Source organism: Nicotiana sylvestris, chromosome 7, assembly GCF_000393655.2.
Source record: "Nicotiana sylvestris chromosome 7, ASM39365v2, whole genome shotgun sequence".
NCBI classification, from domain to species: domain Eukaryota; kingdom Viridiplantae; phylum Streptophyta; class Magnoliopsida; order Solanales; family Solanaceae; genus Nicotiana; species Nicotiana sylvestris.
The window spans coordinates 28499117-28523361 of NC_091063.1; the positions used below are offsets into that span (position 1 = coordinate 28499117).

At 35.8% G+C, this 24245-nt stretch overlaps 2 protein-coding genes across 2 annotated transcripts; one reads left to right on the forward strand and one right to left on the reverse strand.

Annotated features, from left to right (window-relative positions):
* Positions 1-8624: 8624 nt before the first annotated feature.
* LOC104222558 (vascular-related unknown protein 1-like) lies at positions 8625-9986 on the forward strand. Its single transcript, XM_009773800.2, has 3 exons — positions 8625-9081; positions 9434-9499; positions 9611-9986. The coding sequence occupies exons 1-3, from the start codon at positions 8746-8748 to the stop codon at positions 9764-9766; spliced, it is 558 nt and encodes a 185-aa protein (XP_009772102.1). The 5' UTR covers positions 8625-8745; the 3' UTR covers positions 9767-9986.
* Positions 9987-23425: 13439 nt separating this feature from the next.
* Positions 23426-23779, reverse strand: LOC138872908 (uncharacterized). The gene has a single exon (XM_070151328.1). The coding sequence runs from the start codon at positions 23777-23779 to the stop codon at positions 23426-23428; it is 354 nt and encodes a 117-aa protein (XP_070007429.1).
* Positions 23780-24245: the final 466 nt, after the last annotated feature.

A 24245-nucleotide genomic window follows, 5' to 3' on the forward strand; every position in this document is an offset into this window, starting at 1 on the left:
AAAATAGGAAGAGGAAGGAAAAACTCGTAGAAGAATTCCCCATCTTGCTCCTATTATGTTTCTGCCTCCTTAGGTCGAATCTGTGTCAAAAATCTGTTCAACCTCCTCAAAATACCGTTTTTCCATATATATATACCAAGTAGGGTCGGACCCAAAGAATTATACCTACTCATACGTGAAAAAGGATAATTTTTCAGGTCTGGACGCTCGCGGTCGCGGTCCGGGCGCGGTATTTTCCCAGTGCACTGCCTCAGTCCGCATCCAGGTCCGTGGTCGCAGTTTTGACCGTATGTTTTATCCTGTTCCGTTTGGAATTTGGAAAAAGGTAAAACATGAAAGTTGTATACCTTTGAGTTAGCTTTCTAACCATATATTGTGAAGCCCAAATGGAGTTCTGAGCAAAAAGTTACGTGCATTTACTAGACAGTGCGTAATATGCCTACTCGATTCTTCATTTCGTTGCTCTATCATCCGTTGATCCCCGAATATGATCCCGGCTTAATTCCTTGGGCTTTTACTCAGATTTCAAAGCTCCAAATCACTTGAATTCATTCCATAACATCTACATAGCTCGGAATCACTCCTACAAGGCATAAAATACACAATTAGTGCAAAACACTAACGATTAAAGCACAAATTCAACTAAAGTGCAGTACATTAGAGTGTAATAATTGACTAAAATACGTAAATATAGCCTATCATCGTAAATCAAAAAGGAGTTTTAAGAGATTTAGAAAAAGTTTAAGGTAAAGGTGAAAAGCGACATTAATTAATTGGTTATATTTGTGAGGTCACTGTCTGACGAAGACCCATAGTTTGTCTTGATGTCAGATTTTGCCCAAACGAGACAGAGTATCCATATATCATTATCAATATTAACGTATCATTCCGTATCTTTCCTGCTAAAATATTTTCTTTTACATTATATTAATTAAAGAACGGTTTTTGATTTATTATCTCATTGAGAGGTCCTATATGTAGCTTGATGTTACTCATTTTAGTAATGAAAGTTTTTTTTCCAGTTAATGTTTGAATTATCATGATTTTATGGTTGATTTGTATCTGATGATATCTTTATATTTTCGAATTTCTTATTATACATATTAGTATGTATGTATATTAGTTTCAGAACTTTTTATTAATTTTAAAAATTTTTAATGTAATTTTCATAATTATGATTTATAATATACAAAGCTTATTTTAATAATTCAGAGGTGATTTTCCATGGCTGGAGATTATGCCTCCTTCCATACTAGGAAAAAAAAACTCCTTATTTTGTGCTCCCACACTAAGCTCTCGGTTGGCCATAGATTTTGACTATATTTTTTAAAGAAAAATTTAAAAATATTAATTGTTCATGAAATATGATTAATTTTTGAATTTTTTTTATTTTATTTCAATTTCCCAAAAACTTATTTACGATAGTTTTTGGGTGAAATTTTTTCTTCTATTCACAAAACTTCAACTTCTTTTCAAATAAAATGCATGTCCGAATAAAACTTCAACTTTTAAAAATTAGTTTTGATACAACTTTAAATACTCTTTTTTCAAGTTTCAACAAATTTTATGTTCAAACTCATCATACAAAAGTATTACATACATGGATCAAATACGTAACTTTGTCGTCTTCTCTCTTAGCAATTTTGGAACGAGCAATTAGAAAATTTATTAAAGCACTCATTTACTACCTCATAAATAGTTTAGGAAAATATACTTGTCAATTCCCTCACCTCTCCCCCGAAACATGACTCATTATCGCACACTTGAAAATTAGTATCATTTGTCATTCACTGTTAGGATATACTATTAACCATGCGGTTTAGACATAGTATTATATTTATTTTTTTGGAATAATTATTTATTTAATTTATTTAATTCAATAAAGTACTATTTTAAATAGATCATTTGTTACATGTGTGTCCTTTTAATTATGTAGTAGACAATTTAGTGTATGGAGTCTTAGCTCATGCACAAAAGATTAAATTGTTGGTTCTCATAATTAATAAACTATGTTCACAATCAAAGATATTGTTTGACAAAATATCTTGATGATTGTAGCACAAGATTATAGTATAATTTGTCTTGATTATGGGAGTAGTTTTACTCCAACTTATTGTGCTAGTATACTCGGTGTATAATGAACGGACCAAGTAGAGAAAAGATGTTTTTGCACTGAATATATAAAATATTTTCTCTAATTCATTAAATGAGCTTATAGTCATAATCTTGATATAATTATTATGATCAATGTAATTTGTTTATTGTTTTGATTTATCAAAAGGTACGACTCTATTTAGAGTTAGTGTATGCCTAATAGATTGGACAATAACGAATAACATTTGCGAATAATAATTAGTTGATAGAATCCATGACTCGTTTTGAGTTTGATGATACCCCTTTATGTAAGCTTATAAGTTTTCATGTGAAAACCCGGCCGGTGGATTTTGTATCCGTCACATGAAATGTTTTAAGCGAAATTGTAAAGGATTTAATTAGTTGATTAAATTAAATTTTCAGTGATTTAATATAATTAACTGGTATTTGAGATCTTAACATGGGGAGTTAAAATAAGTGTTATTGAATTTTCGAAATTCATATTGAGGAGTTCACTTGCAGTCTTTTAGTGGAATAAATTGCAATTTGTTATAGTAAGAATTAATTCATGCTAATTTCGAATTAATACTATAATTGGTAGCCTCTTATTATTTCTGTGGTCCCTGCTATACCTAGTAAAAACCTGGACAAGACTTGGGTAAAAAAGTGACTTGTCATCTAATAGAGTTGGAGTAGGATTCTACTTGGAGAAGGAGAATCCTACACGTTTTCGGAGGAGGATTTTCGTCCAAAAAAGTCTATTAAAGGAAGACTAGTTTCACCTAATAACTTACCTTTCAGTTGTATTGTTCTTGCCCACCTAATAGCAAAATCATCCAAAGGTTTTACTATGCAAATAGCAGAAGACTGCAGCCCTGGATTCTTGCTGCTTGGAAGGTTTGTGCAACTACTTTAAGAGGTTAGTGCTTCTAATCTCGTTATTATTGCGTTGTCTAATTCACATGTATTTGATGCCTGATTAGTATGCTTGCTTCCGCCGCGCGTGTTCTAACAATTCACACCATTGTTATTAATTATAAGCTGCATGTCTTTACTGAGGGGAAATATAATGCACTGTCGAGTCACAGAGTTCAAAGAATTTTATGAATGTTGATGATTATAAAATAGACTACTCAATTTGGCATAGATGTAGTAATATTCATTCTGGTGGAATATTACTATTCATATTAAATTCCACTGCTTGATGTCCGTGTTGTTCTTATGGTCAATAATCGCCAAATCCTTCTTTTGCATTAATGAAGAAAGCAGTTACTGGCATGATGTTCATGTATTAAATGGTGTGAGATAAATTAAAACGAGAAGGCTCTCATATAAAGGCTCTGTAATTTTCTTTCTTTTTCGCATAATTAATAGTAGAACGAGTATGAAAAAGATTCAGCTGGATAGTTGACCTCCTGAAGAACACTTAATTGGCAGAATAGCCGATACACCCTCTACTTGTTTCATTTTGACATTTCGGCTCCTTTACTCGCAATCCACTAAATTCTATTTAGGCACTTCAACTTTATCAAATTTATACTTATGAAATCTTTTTGATCGTTGACCAAGTTTATGTGCATTAACTTGATTGAATTGGACGAAAAGAGTGTAACAAACGTGTCTAAAGCAAGTAAATAAAGTGATCATTTTGATTTAAAAAATATTAAAATATAAAAGTGTCTTTTAAAAAAATATACTTTTATGTGCAAAAGTATATTTCTTATGTAAGATAAGATCATAAAATTATAAATAAGTTTGTAAAGGCTCACAAAACTATTTGACCAGGCCTTCATGGCTATTTGACCCCTAAACCCATCACCCACCACTAAACTCTTCGGCATTCGCCACCACTCTCTTATTTTCTCTCCACCGTCTGACTCTACTATGAAAATCTAAAAGTTCAGGCAACTAACAAACCGACAGCTTCCATTTCGCTCAAAATCAACCACTATAAAAAAGCTCAAATCATCATAGAATCCCCACCGGAAATTTTACAAAATTGAGAATACCTTAGATTTGGATAAAATTCATCGGTGCTGAAGATTTTTTTGATAAAAGTCAATAATGATTTTTCCCATGGATTTTAAATTTGACATCTTAGAGTTCACCATGAATCTCGAATCCCCAATTTTGTGATATAAAAATAAATTGTAACCGCAATATAAATATTAAGAAACATAATTTTATTGATAAATGATGCTGGTATAATTGTGTTTGTTCCCTTGATTCCTCTCCCCTCAGTGTATTTCTCGAACGCAGGATGATGCAGGCTTTTATGGATTTATTTGATATCCATGAAGTATGTTTTGGATCTTCTTGAAATATTTAATTATCAAGAATTATCCGGCTACTTCTTGATCTCTTTCCGTGAGTTTATGGGATTTTCGAGATGATCTCCATTTTTTAAAGATGACTTTGTTAAGGGAATATGCAATCTTTTTTATACAAGTGACTTAGGATTAGGGTAGAGTAGCCACCAAGATAAGGTTTCGGTAGAGTAGCGTCCAAGCAACCCAAATAGACTCCTAAAATTTTAATAGTCGTCTTATCATATTTTGAATTTAGGATTTAACTTGATCCGTTTAAATTTCATATTTACGGCAGGCTATGTGACAATTTTCTCAAGCAACAACGATTTTCTGGAGATGATAATAGAGAGGGAAGAGGGGTAGAGAGGAGCGGAAGGACGGAAAGAGGAGATGGCGAGGGGATATTTTCTTTACAGTCAAGTTTTAACTTATTTTTTTTTCTTTTCTTTCATTTTTTTTTTCTGATTTTAATCTTTTTTAAAAATTTAACAATTGACGTGATGCGTCATTAATGTCAGGGAGAGTGAGCAACACGCAAATTCGAAGGTGTTTTAATCAATTTGAAGTGCCTAAATAAAATCTAGTGGAGTAAGGGGCTGGAATATCACAATTAAAAGTATCTACACTATACTATTCTACCTACTTACTTCGAAATGTATTAATTAGACACTTCTGTCATACAATTTGTGGGACCAAACCAAAGATGAATTTGTCTTCCTTTGGCCCTCCAAATCCCCAGAAATGAGCGTGATGTCTAATTAAACTTCCATACTCTCTCCCGCTCAAATTATGTGTCGTCGTTTTTAAAATTATTTGTCTTAAATTATTTGTCATTTTAGAAGTTCAACACTAAATTTATTATTTTTTTCTTATTCTACCCTTAATATTAATTATTTTGAAAATTATAAATACCTCAATTATAAGTAAATATTAAATGAAGAGAGATTATATCTTAAGACATAAATAAGGATAAAACAATCAAAAACCTCTCATATTTAATATTTTCTTAAGGGTGTGTAAAAAAGAAACACGATAGATAATTTGAGATAGAAGGAGTACTATCTTTTTTCTCTTTTGATGTTTCTTTAAGAGAAAATTTCGGAAAGCACTACAATTTCATAGCTAATTATAACCAGCGGCTATTATTTTAATATTTATTATTCGTAGCAAATCTTCCCTTGCCAGGCATCTGTATTCATTATATTTGTTCACGTAACAAATATAACATGTGTCAACTATATTCGTTTGCACAAATAATACAACCTATATTAACTGTATTAGCTTACCCAACGCGAGTCGAAAAATAGAAATACAGGGGTGTATACAGGAATACAAGCAACAAAAATACAGGAGTATATACATGGGTACATAACCAAAAAAATGCAGTTAAACATATATGGTACATATATGGTGCAAAAACAAAAATACATCCCATACTTGGAAAAGAAAATACATACATGGTACAAAAGTAAGGGAAATATATAGAAATGCAATGATTTGCCGGAAAATTTCTCCCTTGAAATACAGAAAAATATGTGAATTTGCTAAAAAATTTAAATATAGCTACGAATGATAATTTTTTAAAAGTATGGCTACGAACGACGATAAATACAGTGTATAAGTTAGCTACACCATGTAATTTTTCCTTTAATCTCTGCTTCAGAGTATTGGGCTTTTCTTGACTGACACTGATTGGGCTTGGACTTTTCCACTGGATCCTTTTAATTTCAAAATGTTTTGGAAATATGTGGGCTTGGTGTGTAGGCCAAGTATGATGGGCTATTAGGATTATAAACGGGCTCGTCCTAGCTTTCATCCGATAAAAATATTTTTTATTAATTCCTTTTTCGACTATTAATCTTTGGGACTTTTCGAATATATACAAGATTTTAAACTTATTTATCCGGTTTTGTCTAAGTTTTCATATTTACAAGAAGTAACAAAAGTTTTTTTTATAAAATACATACAAATCCGGTCAAAATCTACAATTTATGTTCAACATAAATGCACATTTTTTGTACAGAATTCGATCAAAAACTATAATTTACATACAATTTATATACAACTTATATACAATTATGTAAGTTGTAGATATTTTTTATACTGTTTCTACATTCGACATACAAAATATATGCAATTTGTTCATGTCTTCTTTTTCGAGATTCAATCTAAAATTTTAACCAAAACTACCTCGAATCTTCACAAAATTATCTCTAATTTGAGATATAAACTCCAACGGATATTCCCAATCATTTGCAACAATATTCAATCCAAACAAAAAATAATTTCATAAAATTCCATTTTCGAATCCAAAGCTTTGAAGCTTTTTAATGGCCGTCAAAGGAGTTTTTAATAGATTATCATAGTTTCCAATTCAATCTACTTACTTCTAATTAATACTATTTTGCTTATTGATTCAAAAAAGCTAAAATAATGATAACTAAAATGATTCTCTGCATTGAAGCTAATTTCTTTCTTATTTACTTCCTCGTTTTCATAGGATCTGAAGTAAGAACTTTGCTAGCTACTAATCTTCTCTCTTTTTTCCATTTAACATTAGTATCATTTCTTCAGTTAATCTACATGAAAATATTAATATAAGAATACTGATAGAAAATGAGAGAGAGAGAGAAGAGGGAATTCCCTCTTCATTTCCTAAATGTAATGGGAAACTCACTAATACTAATTTGTATATAATTGGTAAATTGCATATCAATTTATAATTAAGTTAAAACCTAAACAATGATGGTAAATAAGTTTCTAATGTTGTACATATAGGTAAAAATCCCTTAATGTTTTATTTTTCAGAAATAAAATAAATAAAATAATGGTCACTCTAAAAGGCACCGGACCAATGTGGCCTTTTCTCGTTATCTTTCAAAAAATGAGAATAATATACTGTTATTATTTTGGACAATTCAGAAATAAAATAAATATATAATGACTCTTTCGAGTATCCAAGGGTTAACAGAATTTAAACATGTAGTGTTGCAATTGTACAATTTTAAGTTCGGTATTCTGTTCTTATCGTTTCTTTTGCGAATACGTGATACCATTCCATATTTATTCCGTTATTCTCTATAAACACAAATACGCAATTATTTGTTCGTCTAATATTTAACTAATAGGAAAAAGTCAGGTCAAGTTTGACAATAGCCAAAGTCATAACATGAGATGTTCCTTGCCATTTCAATATAATGTTGCTCAATAACTAATTCTCCTTCTTGTTTGGTCATAATAATATCTTTTAATTAACTAAAGTCGTGTGTCTAATCTACTCTCCTAAACTAACAGACATTCCACTTGGCTAAGTTATTCTAGTCTTAAATTAAAGTATCCTAAACGAATTAAGAAAATACTCATATATGGTTGGCCAAAAGTGCCAATTTTGTGAGCTCGAATGAAGAATAATTGCAGTACTGACACCTCTAAAGCACATTTGAATTAGTTCATGCACCTGTACCCAAAGTAATTAATTTAATGCGTTCACCAACTGCTAAATAAGTTCAAGAAATATATGAATATAATACTAATTGAAGAATAAAAAGTCACAATGGCTTTTAACACCTTTCTGTTGAGACAATTAGACAAAGTGGGTGACCAAAGAAAAAAAAAGACCTTTTCCTTCAATTAATTTAGTTGGAAATACCACTTGAACTAACAAGGTCAACTATTATCCTCTATCTTCCTTGAAATTTAATTTCCTTTCTGCACGTTCTCTCTTTTCCCATTTTTTCTTTTTGTGTTTTGAGTTAAAGTTTTATATACTGATAGTAATATTAAAAAATTATTTATAATTTAAATCTTTTGTAAGGTAATTATCGGTATATTTTTATGATGAGTGTTAAGTGATAACCTTATAAAAGTAATAACTAACCTGCTATCTCAAATTAAGTGTGCTAATAATATATAAAAAAGTTATATGTATCACTTAAATTTTTTATTTTTACTAATTGAAACTGTTTAATTTTTTTTACTTGGGTTATCTGAACTGTTTTTGCTATCAGTATTTTCTCTTTTACAGTATTTTTACCATAACTTTTTACCCTTGTATTTGTTAATGTGTTTTGGAAACGGTTTTCTCTTGAGCCAAAGAGCTATTAAAAACAATATCTAAATCTCACACAAGATAGGAGTAATGTATGCATACACCTTATACTTCCTCAACTTCCTCCATTTGGCCCCACATCCAAGATGAGTCCCCTTTTTCTTCCCTGTACATGTTTTCTGTTGTTTATAAGCTATCTTCCCTTTAGCCTACAAGTCATCAACTACTCTCAAATTAAACAACTTCAAGAATTCTCCAAATTGCACTTTGTTCCTCTATATTCACTAGGAAATAATGGATGGTTCATATGTGAATAATAAGGGATCAAGTTACTGTAATGCACAAGAAGAGAGTGGATGGACAACTTATTTGGAGGACTTTTCAATGGAAAATAATAACAGGGAAAATAATAGTTCATGTTTTGGTAGCCCTTCTTTGTTATCTGATGCTGCTTCTCATGCTGTTGCTTGGAAAAATTGTAACACCAATAATCAAGTCTTGAATTCATATAATTCTCCTATGGGTGGCTCACCGTTTCTTAAGAGATTGAATTTGAAGAAACCAAAGAACAAGAAAATCTCTGATCCTGATTTAGAAGACACTGCTAGCTCTCCTGTCAACAGTCCTAAGGTAATCATCACACTTTTCTTTTATCATTTTTTTCTTTCTTTTATCTTATAGCAGTAATATTCATGTGTCAACTTGCGCTCACCTTAACTATTTTATCGGGTATCTACTACCTTTCGTCATGGGTAGTATTGTTACCATATAACTTTTCCAACTAAAACTTGAGTACATCGACTATTGCTTGAGCCGAGAGTCTATCAGAAAACGTCTCTGCCTTCGTAAGGTAGGGGTAAGGTTGCATACATGTATATTACCTTCCCCACACTTCACTTATGGGATTACACTGAGTTTGTTGTTGTTATTGTTGAGCTTCCACAATGTTATTGTACTTAGATATCTTGCTTGATGTTAATAGGTAAGTAGTTTTAAGCAGATGGACATCAATTACCAAAGAGCAGACAACAGTAGTGGAAATTTCCTGGTAACATTCTCCTCTCCAAATCCTGAGATATACTATTAATTAATATGGATTTCTTGAGCAAAATGAAACTATATCCACTTTTGTTTTTGGATCTTTTTGTTTATTGTTTAGGGAAATATTGAAGGTGGTTCTATGCAACATCAAGAAATGCAGACAGTAGAAAGAAATAATGTGTGTTTTGATGGAAAAAACAATAGCTATATGGACCTGAAGAAGAAGGGACTCTGTCTTGTGCCTTTGTCCATGTTAGTCAAATATCGAGGCTGATTATCTCCTTAATTCAGCTCCCTCCATGTAAAAAATATCATTTTCTGTTATTTCTAGGGAAAGGAATGTATTATTATATGAAAACTGGCAAAAAGATTAATAAAAACAAAATTGTGAAAGTGGTATTAGTTCTTCTCTTGCACGTGTGTTATTGGGCAGCAGAAAGTTCCCAAATACTTATTGAAATGTGTTATATTTGAGAAAACTTGCACAATTGTATTCCTTATGTTATAGAATAATAGAAAATAAAGTAAAACAAGAGAAATTTAGAGGGAGATAATGAATAAACTTTTCTTTATTTCATAATTACATTCTTCAAGTGTGGGCATATTTATTGGCACTTTCGTATGAAAGGATTTGGCCACTTATCCAAAGTCTTGACACTTGTTGAAAGTCTTACATTTATTGAAAAGGCTTTGCCACTTGTTGAGAGTCTTGACACTTGTTGAAAGGCCTTGCCACTTGATGAAGGCCATGTCACTTGGTCACAATTTGCTCCCAAGTAATTTCATAATATATGGGCATTCACACTTAATATTATTTATAATACTCGCCCCTTGAATGTCCATTAATAGATAATATGACTCGTTAAAACCTTGCTAGAAAAAACCCAGGGGGAAAAAAAATCTAGTGAAGGGAAAATAGTGCACATGTTTAATAATACACCTTTTGGTTGCATCATTAAAAACCTTGCAAGGAAAACCCAGTGAGTCAAAACCTTATAAGGGAAAAAGAGTACAACGCATATTAACTCCTCCTGATGGGAGCATCAATTCACATCTTTGAGCCTTCGCATCCCAATCTTGTCCACTAGTTTCTTGAAGGTTGGCGTTGGTAGAGATTTGGGAAGCAAACCAACCATATTATCACTTGAACGAATCTGTTGCACATTGATATCACCATTTTTTGAAGATCATGTGTGAAGAATAACTTGTGAAATGTACCTTATCCTATCTCCTTTTATGAATCCTCCTTTCAATTGGACTATGCATGCTGCATTATCTTTATACATAATCGTGGGTAGTTTGTCACACTTCAAATCATATTTTTCACGAATAAGATGTATTATAGACCTCAGTCATACACATTCTCGACTTGCTTTATGAATAGCAATTATCTCTACGTGATTAGATGAAATAGCCACGAGTGATTGCTTATTCGATTGCCAAGATATGGCAGTGCCTCCACATGTAAACAGATAGCCTATTTGAGATCGAACCTTGTGTGCATCAGATAAATACTCAGCATCGGCATAACCAATAAGACTGGGACTGCAATCATTGTCATAAAATAAGCCCATCTCGGTAGTCCCTTTTAGATACCGCAATATGTGTTTGATTCCATTTCAATGTCTCCTTGTAGGAGCAGAGCTACATTAACTGAAAAGTTATGTCAGGACTTGTAGTGTTAGCAAGATACATAAGTGCACCAATTTTACTAAGATATGATACTCCAGGACCAAGAAGCTCTTCATTCTTTTCTTGAGGTCGGAACGAATCCTTATTCACATTAAGTGATCGAACCACCATCTGAGTACTTAATGGATGTGCTCCATCTATATAAAACCGTTTCAAATACCTTTTATGTGTAGGCAGATTGATAAACAAAAATCTCGTTTGCCAAATGTTCAATTTGCAAACCGATACATAATTTTGTCTTTCCAAGATCTTTCATCTCGAATTTCTTTTTTAAATAATCAATTTCCTTTTGGAGTTCAGTAGGAGTTCCAATAAGGTTAATGTCATCAACATATACGGCAAGCACAACAAACTCGATGTAAATTTTTATCACAATCCCAAATCACCCCGGTCGTGATGGCACCTATCGCAATACTAAACAAGTCGAATCAACCCATAAAACATAAAGGTGTTTTGTGAATTCATTTCCAAATCAGTTATGAACACAAGTCTTGCATTTAATTTAACAAAATATGCGGAAGAAAACAAGTATGTAAATACATCCACACCACCCGATCATGGTGTCAATAGTCATGAGCCACTAAGATACTGTCCGGTATTGTCTACTCAATACAAGAAGAAAAGACTGAAATAAATAACACTAAGGATAGGAAGGAGAAAGGCAGGTCTGCGAACGCCGTGCAGCTACCTTGTTATCTCCAGAAATACTCAGAAGCTGCTGAAAGCTCTTACTCTGATGCTGTGGCACCTGGATCTACACACAAGGTGCATAGAGTAACGTGAGTACACCAACTCAGTAAGTAACCAAAGTAAATAAAGTTTGAGTGCAGTGATGAGCATTTAAATCATATACATAATCTAACATAAAATCACAATGGAAATATCAAAGTCAAATTCGTAGTTCAAGTTCCAAACAATTCGTAAAAACTCCAGTTTCAACGAAAGTTATTTAAAACATTTGCTCAACACATTTTCAATAGAGGCTCAGTTTAAAGGAGAGTGAAAACGGTGATTTCATAAACAAGCCCATAGGCAAGGTATCACTCATAAGTATAGCCCATCGGGCAAACCTCTCAATCACTCGTGACTCAACTCTCGTCAATCAGTACTCACACTCAGCACTCTCGCTCAATAGATATTTCATAATAATAACCGCTGTAGCGTGCAACCTGATCCGTAATATATAGTCGACTGTGCTCACTGGGGGTGTGCAGACTCCGGAGGGACTCCTACAACCCAAGCGCTATATCGCTGCGGCGTGCAGCCCGATCCATTATATATATATATATATATATATATATATATATATAATCCTCACCATCTGGACCTTGGCCCCTCTCAGTCATCAACCTCACAACCAGTCGGGCATTTCAGTGAAAAATCAGGGAAACTCAGCCCAAACAACTTTCAAATATTTAAAACCGAGTAATGAAACTAAATCAAAAGTGAACAGGTAAAAATCATGACTGATGATATGCTTTCGAATCAAAACAGTGTGAGGAAAGTTGTAAAATACCCCTGAGGGTCCAAAACAGTTCGGCACAAGGTCCCAAACATAACATTCAGCCTAAATTGATAGGTTCATTTCTAAAACACTTAGATATCACATAGAGTTTATCAAAATAGACAATTCTACAGTTCTCCCGGGATGGACCAAGTCACAATCCCTACGGGTGCACGCTCACACACCCGTCACCTAGCATGTGCGTCAGCTTATTTACCAAAATAGTACAAAAATTCTGGGATTTCATAGCCTCAAGTCCAGATTTACAATCGTTACTTACCTCGAATCAGATGAAACTCTACTCCGCGATGCCTTTGACACTCGAGTCGGCCTCAAATCACCTCGAATCTATCCAAAATCAGAATCAAAACATCAACATATTCTAAGAAAACAAAATCCACGCGAAAATAATCAAATTACATCAAAAATCCCAAAATTTGTCAAACCCGACCCCGGGCCCACTTCTCAAAATTCGATAAAATCACATCACTAGAATTCTTATCCTCCCATGAGTCCATACATACCAAGAACATCAAAATCGGACCTCAAATAGCCCTTCAAATCCCCAATTTAAACTCCCCAATTCAAGCCCTAATTCTCCAATTTTAACCCTTAAATTCCACTAATTTCATGTCTAATCAGTTTGAAACCACCATAGAATTGAGTATTGAGTTCAAAAACCTTACCTCCAAGTGTTACCCCTCGAATCCCTCTTCCATTTCTCTCAAGAAGCTTCAAAGACGTCCAAAAATGGTGAGAAATTAGCTGAAAATCGCGAAGATGGCTTTTTATACTTTCTACCGAAGTGCTTCCTTCATCGCGATCGCGAAACACAAAAATGGACTGCCCCTCAACTTACCCTATGCAATCGTGTAAACCTCCACACATTCACGAACCTCAGCCACCCAGACCTACGCGATTGCGACCTGCTTCACGCAGTCGCATAGAGCAACCACGTCCATTTAACACCAGCTCACCTCCTTCTACGCGAACGCGACCCTGGCCACGCGTTCACGAAGCACAATATCTCACACATACGCGATCGCGACCTCATCTCTGTGATCGTGTAGAACAACTCCACCTCAGCCCCAATTAAGCCTACGCGATCGCAAACTCCTCTACGTGATCGCAAAGAGCAAACTATCTGCAACAGAATACCAGTAAAACTGCTAACTCTTCAAGTCCAAAAATGTCTCGTTGTGCATTTGAAACATGACCGAGGCCCTCGGGACCTCAACCAAACATGCCAATACATCCCATAACACCATTCAAACTTGTTCCAACCTTCGGAACACTCAAAACAACATCAAAAATTCAAATCACCCTCGGATTCAAACCTAAGGATTCCAAAACATCCAAATTCCGCAAACGATGTCGAAACCTATCAAATCACTTCCGAATAACCTGAGATTTTGCAAACACATCACAAATGACACAATGGACCTACTCCAATTTCCAGAATTCCAATCTGATCTCGATATCAAAATCTCCACTGCCGACCGGAAAATGCTAAAATTCCAATTTCGCCAATTCAAGCCTAAATCTACCACGGACCTCCAAAACGCATTCCAATCACGCTTCTAAGTCCCAAATCACCTAACGAAGCTATATGAACCATCAGAATTCACATCCGAGACCTTCTACCCATAAGTCAACATCTGATTGACTTTTACAACTTAAGCCTACTTAAAAAAAGACTAAGTGTCTCATTCCTCTACAAAACCACTCCGAACCCAAACCAACCAATATGATACGATGAAATACAGCTGAACAACACATAAAGAAGCAAAAATAGGGGAAACGAAGCGGTAACTCATAAAACGACCGGCCGGGTCGTTACATACTCCCCCTCTTAAACAAACATTCGTCCTCGAACGAGTCAAAAAACATAATTGAAGCCTCAAATAGGTGAGGATATCTACTCTGTATCTCCCGCTCAGTCTCCTAGGTAGCCTCCTCCACGGGCCAACCTCTCTACTGCACTTTCACTGAAGCTATATCCTTTCATCTCAACTTTCGAACTTGACGCCGCAAAATAGCCACTGGCTCCATATCATAAGTCAAATCCCCGTCTAACTGAACCGTGCTGAAATCCAAAACATGAGACGGATCGCCAATATACTTTTGGAGCATAGAAACATGGAATACGGGATGCACACTCGACAAGCTAGATGGCAAATCCATCTCATAAGCCACCTCCCCAATCCTCCGAAGTACCTCAAAAGGCCTAATGAACCGAGTACTCAATTTACCATTCTTCCCAAATCTCATAACACCCTTCATGGGTGGTACTTTCAGTAGAACTTTCTCCCTAACCATGTAAGACACATCACAGACCTTCTTGTCAGCATAACTCTTGATGTTTTAGGCGTCAATACAACACAAGAGGAGGGGGGGGGGGTGATTTGTGTGGCACCCAATTTTCGCTTAATTGAACTATAGAAGGACCTGGTTCTTCAAGGTGTTCCAACTACTACTGCTTGCGGAATAATAAATACAAAAAATAAAGAACACAAATATTTTTACGTGGAAAACACCTGGCTCAAAAGGTGAAAAAACCATGACCTACTACTTAATAGGATTTTCCAAACTTCCACTAAAATCACTGAGCCAAAACAACATTTACAAAAATTCCTTGTAAACCTAAGGATTAACTCTAATCTCGTTGTAGCACACAACCTCAACTGTTACGACAACTTCAGGTTAACTCTTAACTTAAACACTCTAGGTACCTAATACAATTGCTTCTATGAAAGTTGAAAGGTACAATGTAAAATCACCTACTACAATTGAACTAGAATAAAAGATAGACACATGGAACTGGTTCTTCTATCTCGTTTAAGTAGCTTCAGGATTGCACACTCAAATCACACATAAAATGCTTGCAAAATCGCCTTGCTCTTTTGCTCTCAATTTAAGTTTAACTTCTGCTTATGTGCATTACCTGTAAAAGAGAACAACAATGACATTTAATAGGTTAGTAATCTGAGTTTGATTGGGATTCAATTGCTACTCTTCTATCGTAGAAGAGTTCATGATGATCTCAAACTCTAACACTATCTTCTTCTTAAACTGTGTTCTCTTTATGTGAGGAGTCTTTCCCTCCTTATCCAATATGCAATCTTTTCGATCAGATCAGGAGATATTACTTCTTGATCAGTTAGATTTATCTCCTTCATGTGCATCTCACATGTATTTGTTGATCATGACTGTGCTTCACAAGATGGACCTGATCCATGTCTGAGTTCTTTTGTCAATCTTCAAAACTTCACCTGTTCTTGGGCCAACAAATTCTCTTTTTTTGATGATGACAAGCTCTGTGCTTTTTACTTACTTGGATCTTGTAAGAACTCAGCTGAACCATCAATTCAAAGTTTAGAAAATTCACTTATCATCAAGGACCATGTTAATTAAGTTATAAATATCACTTAATTCAGAATGTGTAAAACACAATATCTCTTCCCCCTTTTAACATCATCGAAAAGTTACATACAAAGTGTGATTCCCAGATTTTAATAACTACACATGGCCACTGGGGCAACTGTAAGTGTAATCATGGTTTAATCATCAGTAATCAAGCAAACATATTTAAACTATCAAGGAAAGATTAACATATAACAAGAGTAAAAACAGTAGATATCATTGATAGAGGATATGTTTCTACCACAATCCACAACCAGAAAAACAAAAAACATTTAAACCATGAGCAAAAATATAGAAAAATCCCTAATCCGGGTCATTAAAGGTACTAGAAAGCTAGACTTCCTAAGGCTTGGGGGAGCTAGAGGGTTGGTTTTGGGCTTGGAGAAGATTCAGCATATTATGAAGAATTCCATCATTCTTCTCCTTTTCTTTGGCAAGCTCAGTTCTGAGAGTATCCCTCTCAGATTCTACCTTTGCCACACGAGCCTTGAGCCTAGCTATCTCAGCATCCTTGGCTTTACATTCTTGAACAAGAGCCCTGACTTTACTGTTGATAGGAGTCTTCTTGGATGAACCAGGTTTATTTGGGATGACATTGACCAAATAGTCACAAGCAATCAGAGTGTTAATGCCAAAGTGATCCTTGTTTGAAGCCATTTCCCATTTCTTTAAAGGTATATTGCACCTATCCAGAATCGTAGTCAGAATAAAGCCATAGGGGGTAGCATGAGCCTTTGATCCATTGATGACCTTGTCCAGTAACTTGATGAGGAATGCATGCCAATTAATTTGCCTTCCACTTTCTAGGAACTCCATAAGAACTAGGTCCATATAATTTGCAATATGACTTCTCTCTTGTCTGGGCAATAGGCACTTATTGAAAAATTCAAACAAGACCTTGTGTTGAGGCCTCATTTCACTTTTCTGAACAGCCCTAGCCTCATTCACATCTTCAGCATCACAAAACCGCCTGGTAATGTCAAGGGCAGTAGGAAGGGAGTCCAGACAAGGCCACTTTTTCCTTGTATAGTCATCAAACCCTTTAGAAGGTATATCAAGGATCTCTCCCAATTTTTCTGCATCAAAGGACACTTGAACTCCTTTCACCAGGCTGTTAACCTTGCCATCCTAAACCTCTGCATTTGCCATGAACTCGATGATCTTATTCCTATCTAGCCTACCATCCATCTGAATGACCATGTCCTTCCACCCCTGAGCAACTACGACATCCACCAGTCTCATCATTCTTGGTTCCACCATGTCTTTCAGCAGTCTACCTTTCAAAATATTTCTTTTGCCAAACATGGCAAGTTTGTCTTGTTCACTATCATACTCATCTTCTTCTTCTTATCCACTCCATTCCTCGTCTTCAGAAATTCTTGTTTACTTTTCATTACAGACCTTGTCCTCTTGGCTAATGAAGGTTCATCAGCCTGAGACACAGAGGAAGCCTTCTTGAAAGAAGTCTTGGACTTTTTGGGCTTGGGGGTCTGAACCTCCACTATTTGAACTTCCTCCTGATGGACCTGTTCCATCTCCTCAACCTCCACAGCCTCTTAGGACTCTGCAACCTTCCATTTTCCTTTAGCCAGCTTTTTCTTCTTACTCTCAGCTAGAGCCTTCCCTTTGGCAATGAAATTTCAGTAGTTGTTGGGGATGAAGCCTTTCTTTTCTTGGAGGGTTTAGGAGCATTGGGGGCTTTTGGTGTGGGAGTTATTCGTTTCTTATGATCATAACTCGCCCCAACCTTTTTCAACAGGTCAACCAGGGTCTCTTCAGTAGATGAACCAGGTTCATCTCTTTGCGTACTTAGATGAACTAACCCTTCAGCAGCTTCGCCAAAACCACTTCCCCTGACTTTTGGCCACTATCTTCTACCTTTTTTGTTCAACCCCACAGATAGCAGGCACGGACAAATCAGCAGTGGGTGAATGATCAACCACTTTTTTCCCATTTCCCCTCTCTTCACCACATGCACCCTTTTTTTTTCTTTTTCAGATTTCTTTTTACCTCCACTCCTTTGTAACTCAGGTAATTCTACATCCTTAATAGGCTCAACCAGAACAAACCTAGTTTCTAGATTTTCATACAAAGAAGAACTTACCGTAGAAGGGAATTCTTGATCCTATTCAGAGTCAGAAGACCCAGGTCCTTCCCCTTACTAGCGGATTTGTATGACTCAAAATTAGAGTTGGAGTCAGAGTCTTGGACCTGGCTTGCCTTTAATTTCTCATTTAATTTCTTTTTGAGAGCCCAGACGCTACTGTTTTTCGAGCAAACATTTTTACCCTTCTCAGCCTGGGTTTGGGAGGTGTACTGGGTGGATGAGAGGTAGATGAATCAGAGGGAGTGGGTTGTGGTGGAGTTCCAGGATTGTCTTGTGGGTTTGTCATGATCGCTGGTTTCTTGAGAGAATTGGTAAGTTAGAATTTTGGAGAAGAAGGCAAATGAAATTGAAGAGGGATTTTTGACGGTTTAGAATTATGGAGATGACAGGAGATAATGATGTGTATTTAAAGAGAAATACACATTTAATGTATAACGACAGCTTTAGCAGTGGTCAATTAGAGGTCTAATCAACCTGAAATTGCAGGTTTGAATGATCGGTTAAGCTTTCTAAGATTTTAGGCAATTTTTGTGGTTTAGAGTTCTAAGGCAGTCGGAATTGGTTCAAAGCTAACAAATAGTATTTTCTAAGGAATTGAATCAATTGTAGGACTTCTGCTCATGCTTTAAATATTTATATTTCTAATTATGTAGAGTATAGAAAACATACCTTAGCTTTCAGATGAACCCATACTGATGAACCAAGTTTTTCATTTAGAATTCTCTTGAACATGCCTCAATTTGCCATAATAGAGAAAATTTTGTAAGAGATCAGTGAGTCATATTAACACATGTCACAGGAGTATACTAATTACTGTATGAAGCTGAGTAAAAATTAATCTAGATATTTACACAATTTCAGATTTCCTAGCCACAAAATATTTTTATTTATTTTTTTTCATTTTGCATTCTGAGTTGGTCCTATTAGGTAATCTTAATCATCCCTAATTCCAACATGTTCCTCTCAAAGTTTTCTCTACTCAGTGCTTTAGTGAAGATGTCAGCAATTTGTTTATTAGTAGCATAGAATTCTGTGGAGATCAATCCTTTCTCATAGTTATCTCTTAAGAAGTGGTGTCTAACATCTATGTGCTTAGTCCTCTTATGATGAACAAGGTTCTTTGTCATACTTATAGCATTAGTGTTATCATAGAAGATAAGAATGCAACCAACTTCAATGTCAAAATCTATCAGCTGCTGTTTGATACACAACAATTGAGCATAACAAGAGGCAGCGACAACACATTCAGCCTCAACAGTGGATAAGGCCACTGAATTTTTCTTTTTAGTGGCCCATGACACACGACATGAACCAAGAAAATGAGCCATACCTGAGGTGTTTTTCCTATCCGCAAGGAAACCTGCATAATCAGCATCAACATACTCTACTAGATTGAAATTACTACCTTTAGGGTACCAAAGACACAAATCGGTAGTGCCTTTCAAATATCTCAATATCCTCTTGACAACAGTCAAGTGAGATTCCTTTGGATTAGCTTGAAAGCGAGCAAAAGCCCTACACTAAAAACTATGCCAGGTCTGTTGGTAGTTAGATACAAAAGTGAACCAATCATACCCCTATACAACTTCTGATCAACTGATGAACCAGGTTCAACTATGTCTAATTTAGTGGCAGTTGCAATATGGGTGTCTATTTCCTTTGATTCATCCATTTTAAACTTTTTGATCAGTTCCTTTGCATATTTCTGCTGATGAATCATGGTTCCATTTGGGCTTTGTTTGATCTATAGACCTAAGAAAAAGTTAAGCTTACCTATCATACTCATTTCAAACTCACTCCCCATTAATTTGGCAAAATACTTACTCAGTTTGTCAGTGGTTGCCCCAAAAATTATGTCATCAACATATATTTGTACCATAAGAAGATCCTTACCTTTTTCCTTCAAGAATAGAGTGCTGTCAATTTTACCTCTTTTGTAGCCATGCTCAAGCAGGAATTTGGACGATCATTCATACCATGCTCTAGGAGCCTACTTGAGTCCATAGAGAGCCTTGTCTAATTTGTACACATGTTCAGTATGCTCCTTGCTCTCAAACCCTGGAGGTTGTTTAACAAACACTTCTTCTTTTAGGTAGCCATTCAGGAAGGCACTCTTGACATCCATCTGATAAAGAGTGAATTCTATGTGTGCTGCAAAAGCTATGAGAAGTCTTATTGCCTCCAGTCTTGCAACTGGAGCAAAAGTCTCATCATAATCTATATCCTCCTCTTGGCTGTATCCTTGGACCACCAGTCTTGCCTTGTTTCTTGTAACTATTCCATCTTTATCAAGCTTGTTTCTGAAGATCCATTTTGTGCCAATCACTGATATGTCCTTGGGTCTGGGAACTAGATGCCAAACTTGACTTCTCTCGAACCGATTGAGTTCATCTTGCATTGCATTTACCAGTCTGCATCATGGAAAGACTCAACAACAATTTTAGGTTCAATAAGAGACAGGAAAGCATCAAAAGCACACAAATTCTTTAATTGTGATCTAGTTTTGACTCCAGAGATTGGGTCATTAATTATGTTCTAAATAGGATGAGAACTTTGATACTAGTGAGGTTTCACAACCAACTGATTTCTGCTTGATGTTTCTCCCATGTTCTGCTGCTGAGGAACAGGGTCATGAACAAGTTCCTTTAGGGGATTGGTTTAAGTTCCTCTTTGATCAGTTCCCTCTGTCAGGTTGCCCTATATGGAAGGACCTGTTCCATCACCTATTCCTTCTTTTGGAGCCACTTTAGCTTGAGCTGAGACTTCACTCATATTTTTACCAGCCCTTCATCTTCATGTTCCTGTCTTTCAAAAAGAATGTTAGTTTCATAAAACACTACATGTACACTTTCTTCTACACAAAGTTCTTTTATTGAACACTTTATATGCTTTGCTATGTGAAGAATATCCCAAGAATACTCCCTCATCACTTCTGGGATCATACTTACCTAGGGAGTCCTTTCCATTATTGTGCACAAAGCACTTGCATCCAAATGTCCTAAGATGGGATATATTTGGTTTTCTCCCTTTAAGTAACTCATAGGGAGTCTTCTCTACAAGAGGTCTAGTCATGCATCTATTTATGATATAACATGCAGTGTTGAAAGCCTCTGCCCAGAAGCTATGAGTCAGTTTACTAGAAAGAAGCATAGTCATAGCCACATCATCAAGAGTCATGTTCTTCCTTTCAACTACTCCATTTTGTTGAGGAGTCTTAGGGGCAGAGAAGTTATGATCTATACCATGCTTATCACAAAATTCAGCAAACTTAGCATTTTCAAATTCAGTTCCATGATCAGACCTGATGGATGCAAGTTGATTACCTAGTTGTTTCTGAGTTTTTCTCACAAAGGCAGTAAACATATCAAATGCCTCATCCTTAGATGTTAAGAATAGTACCCAGGTAAACCTATAATAATCATCAACAAGTGCCATCACATATTTCTTACTACCTCTGCTCAATGTTCTCATTGGACCACAGAGGTCCATATGAACCAGTTCCAACGTCCTGGTCGTGCTTATCAATTTCTTTCTTTTAAAGGATGATCTTAGCTGCTTCCCCCTTGCATAGGTCTCACAAACTTTGTCTTCCTTGAACTTGATGTTAGGTAACCCTATCACCAAGTCCTTGGAGACTAATTTGTTGAGTTGATTCAGACTTACATGACCAAGTCTTTTGTGCCACAGGAGGGGATCATTGTCCAACACACTCAAGAAAGTGAGTTCATTTTCTGAAAGAATGGACAAATCTACAATGTAAATATTGTTAACTCTTTTTCCATGCAAAACAATCTTGTCAGTGGTAAGGTTAATCACAAACCACTTAGTAGAGGTAAATGCTACAAGGTTACCTCTGTCACACAGTTGTGATACACTGATTAGGCTATACTTCAAGCCATCTATCAAGTAGACATTCTCAATGGAGTGTGAGTCTGTCTTACCCACCTTTCCAACCCCAATAATCTCACCTTTCTTCCCATTTCCAAAGGGAGTGATGTACTTGCTTTTGTTTTCAGGAAGAGTGATGTACTTGCTTTTGGGGTCCCACTTAGGTGCTTGTGCCCCATAGCCAAGTCCTCTCTTGTTGCTACTGTGATGTTCTTGTAGCCAGGATAGTACATCAGAAGCCTTATTCCATTTGCAAGTTCTGTCTAGTTCATGCTTTACCTTCCCTAGGTCTTCTTTTAAGACTCTTATCTGTTCATCCTTTCTGTACAACTCATCCTTCATTTTTCCTAGGTTTTCTTCTAAGGTGAGGTGTGTGTGATCAGCTTTCTTCTTACATGTTCCTAATTTTAGTTTTAAATTATTAGATCTAAGTTCTAGGATACTGGTGTCAAGTTCAAGAACCTGGTTCTTCAACTCAGCATTTTTACTGTCACTCTCATTAGCCCTAAATTCTAGATTTTTGCACTTGGCTTTTAAGATCACACACTTCCTAGACAGCTCTTCCTTCTCATTGTTGATTATTTCAAACTCATCGATGAAGTCCGACAATAGTTCAGACAACCTTTCTTTAGATAGAAATTTAATTTTATCTTTGAGATGAAGGACACTTACCTCCTATTCATCATCTGATTCTCCGATGGCCATAAGTGCTTGTTCATCTCCAGCTTCATCTTCTGAATCCTCATCTGATGTTTCTCCCCAAGCAGCAACCATAGCCTTTGTTTATCCTTTGTTCCTTTTAGGTTGAACATGTTACTTCTTCTTGTTCCTTCATTCAGCCCTTTCCTTCTTCCATTCAATTTCCCACTGAGGACAGTTCTTGATCATGTGATCAGTCTTGCCACATTTGTAACAACCCTTATTGGTCTGTTTCTCAGGAGCCCTTGGTTTGTTAAAGGTTGTACCTCTTGAAGAACCCTTTCCTCTCATTAGGTACTTTTGAAATTTCTTGTGATCATGGCCATTTCATCATCCTCCAGATCTGCACCTTCAGCTATTCTAAGAGCCAGACTCCTTTCCTTCTTGGGTGCATCCATTTTCATGGTTTGCCTTCTCAGTTCATAGGCAGTGAGGTTTCCAATCAGTTCATCCAACTTGAGAGTAGCAATGTTCTTTGATTCTTGAATAGCAGTGATTTTGCTTTTCCAAGTCATTGGTAAGACCCTTGTTAAGATTTTCTCAACTTTGTCTTCTTCAAGGATAATTCTTCCAAGAGATTTAAGTTCATGTGTTAGTGTTGTGAACCTTGTGTACATCTCCTAGATAGTTTCTCCTTCCTTCATAGTGAAATTCTCATATTGAGAATATAATAGTATTTCTCTTGATCGTTTTACTTGAGGAGTTCCTTCATGAGCCACTTGTAAAGTGTCCCATATATCCTTAGCAGTGGTACAACTTTGAATTCTGCTGTGCTCGTCTGGACCCAGTCCACATACAAGCCATTTCTTGGCCTTAGCATTCTTCTCCCATTTCTTCAAGTCTTCAACAGTGCAGTCAGCTCTTATCTTTGGCACATCCACTACTTCAGCATTCTTCTTTGTAGTCGCCAGGGGACCATAAGTGACTATGTCCCAGAGTTCATAGTCTTCTCCTATGATATGATCTCTCATCATGTTCTTCCACCAAAAGTAGTACTGACCATTAAAGAGTGGAGGCCTAGCAGTGGATTACCCTTCCCAGTTTCAAGGTGGTGCACTCATCTTGATCTTTTCCTAAGGTGTTAACCTCTTCAAGGATAACCCGCTTTGATACCAATTGATGTTTTAGGCGTCAATACCACACAAGAGGAGGGGGGTGATTTGTGTGGTACCCAATTTTTGCTTAATTGAACTATAGAAGGACCTGGTTCTTCTAGATGTTCCAACTATTACTGTTTGCGGAATAATAAATATAGAAAATAAAGAACATAGAAATTTTTACGTGGAAAACACCTGGCTCAAAAGGTGAAAAAATCACGACCTACTACTTAGTAGTATTTTCCCAAACTTCCACTAAAATCACTGAGCCAAAACAGCATTTACAAAAACTCTTTGTAAACCTAAGGATTAACTCTAATCCCGTTGTAGCACACAACCTCAA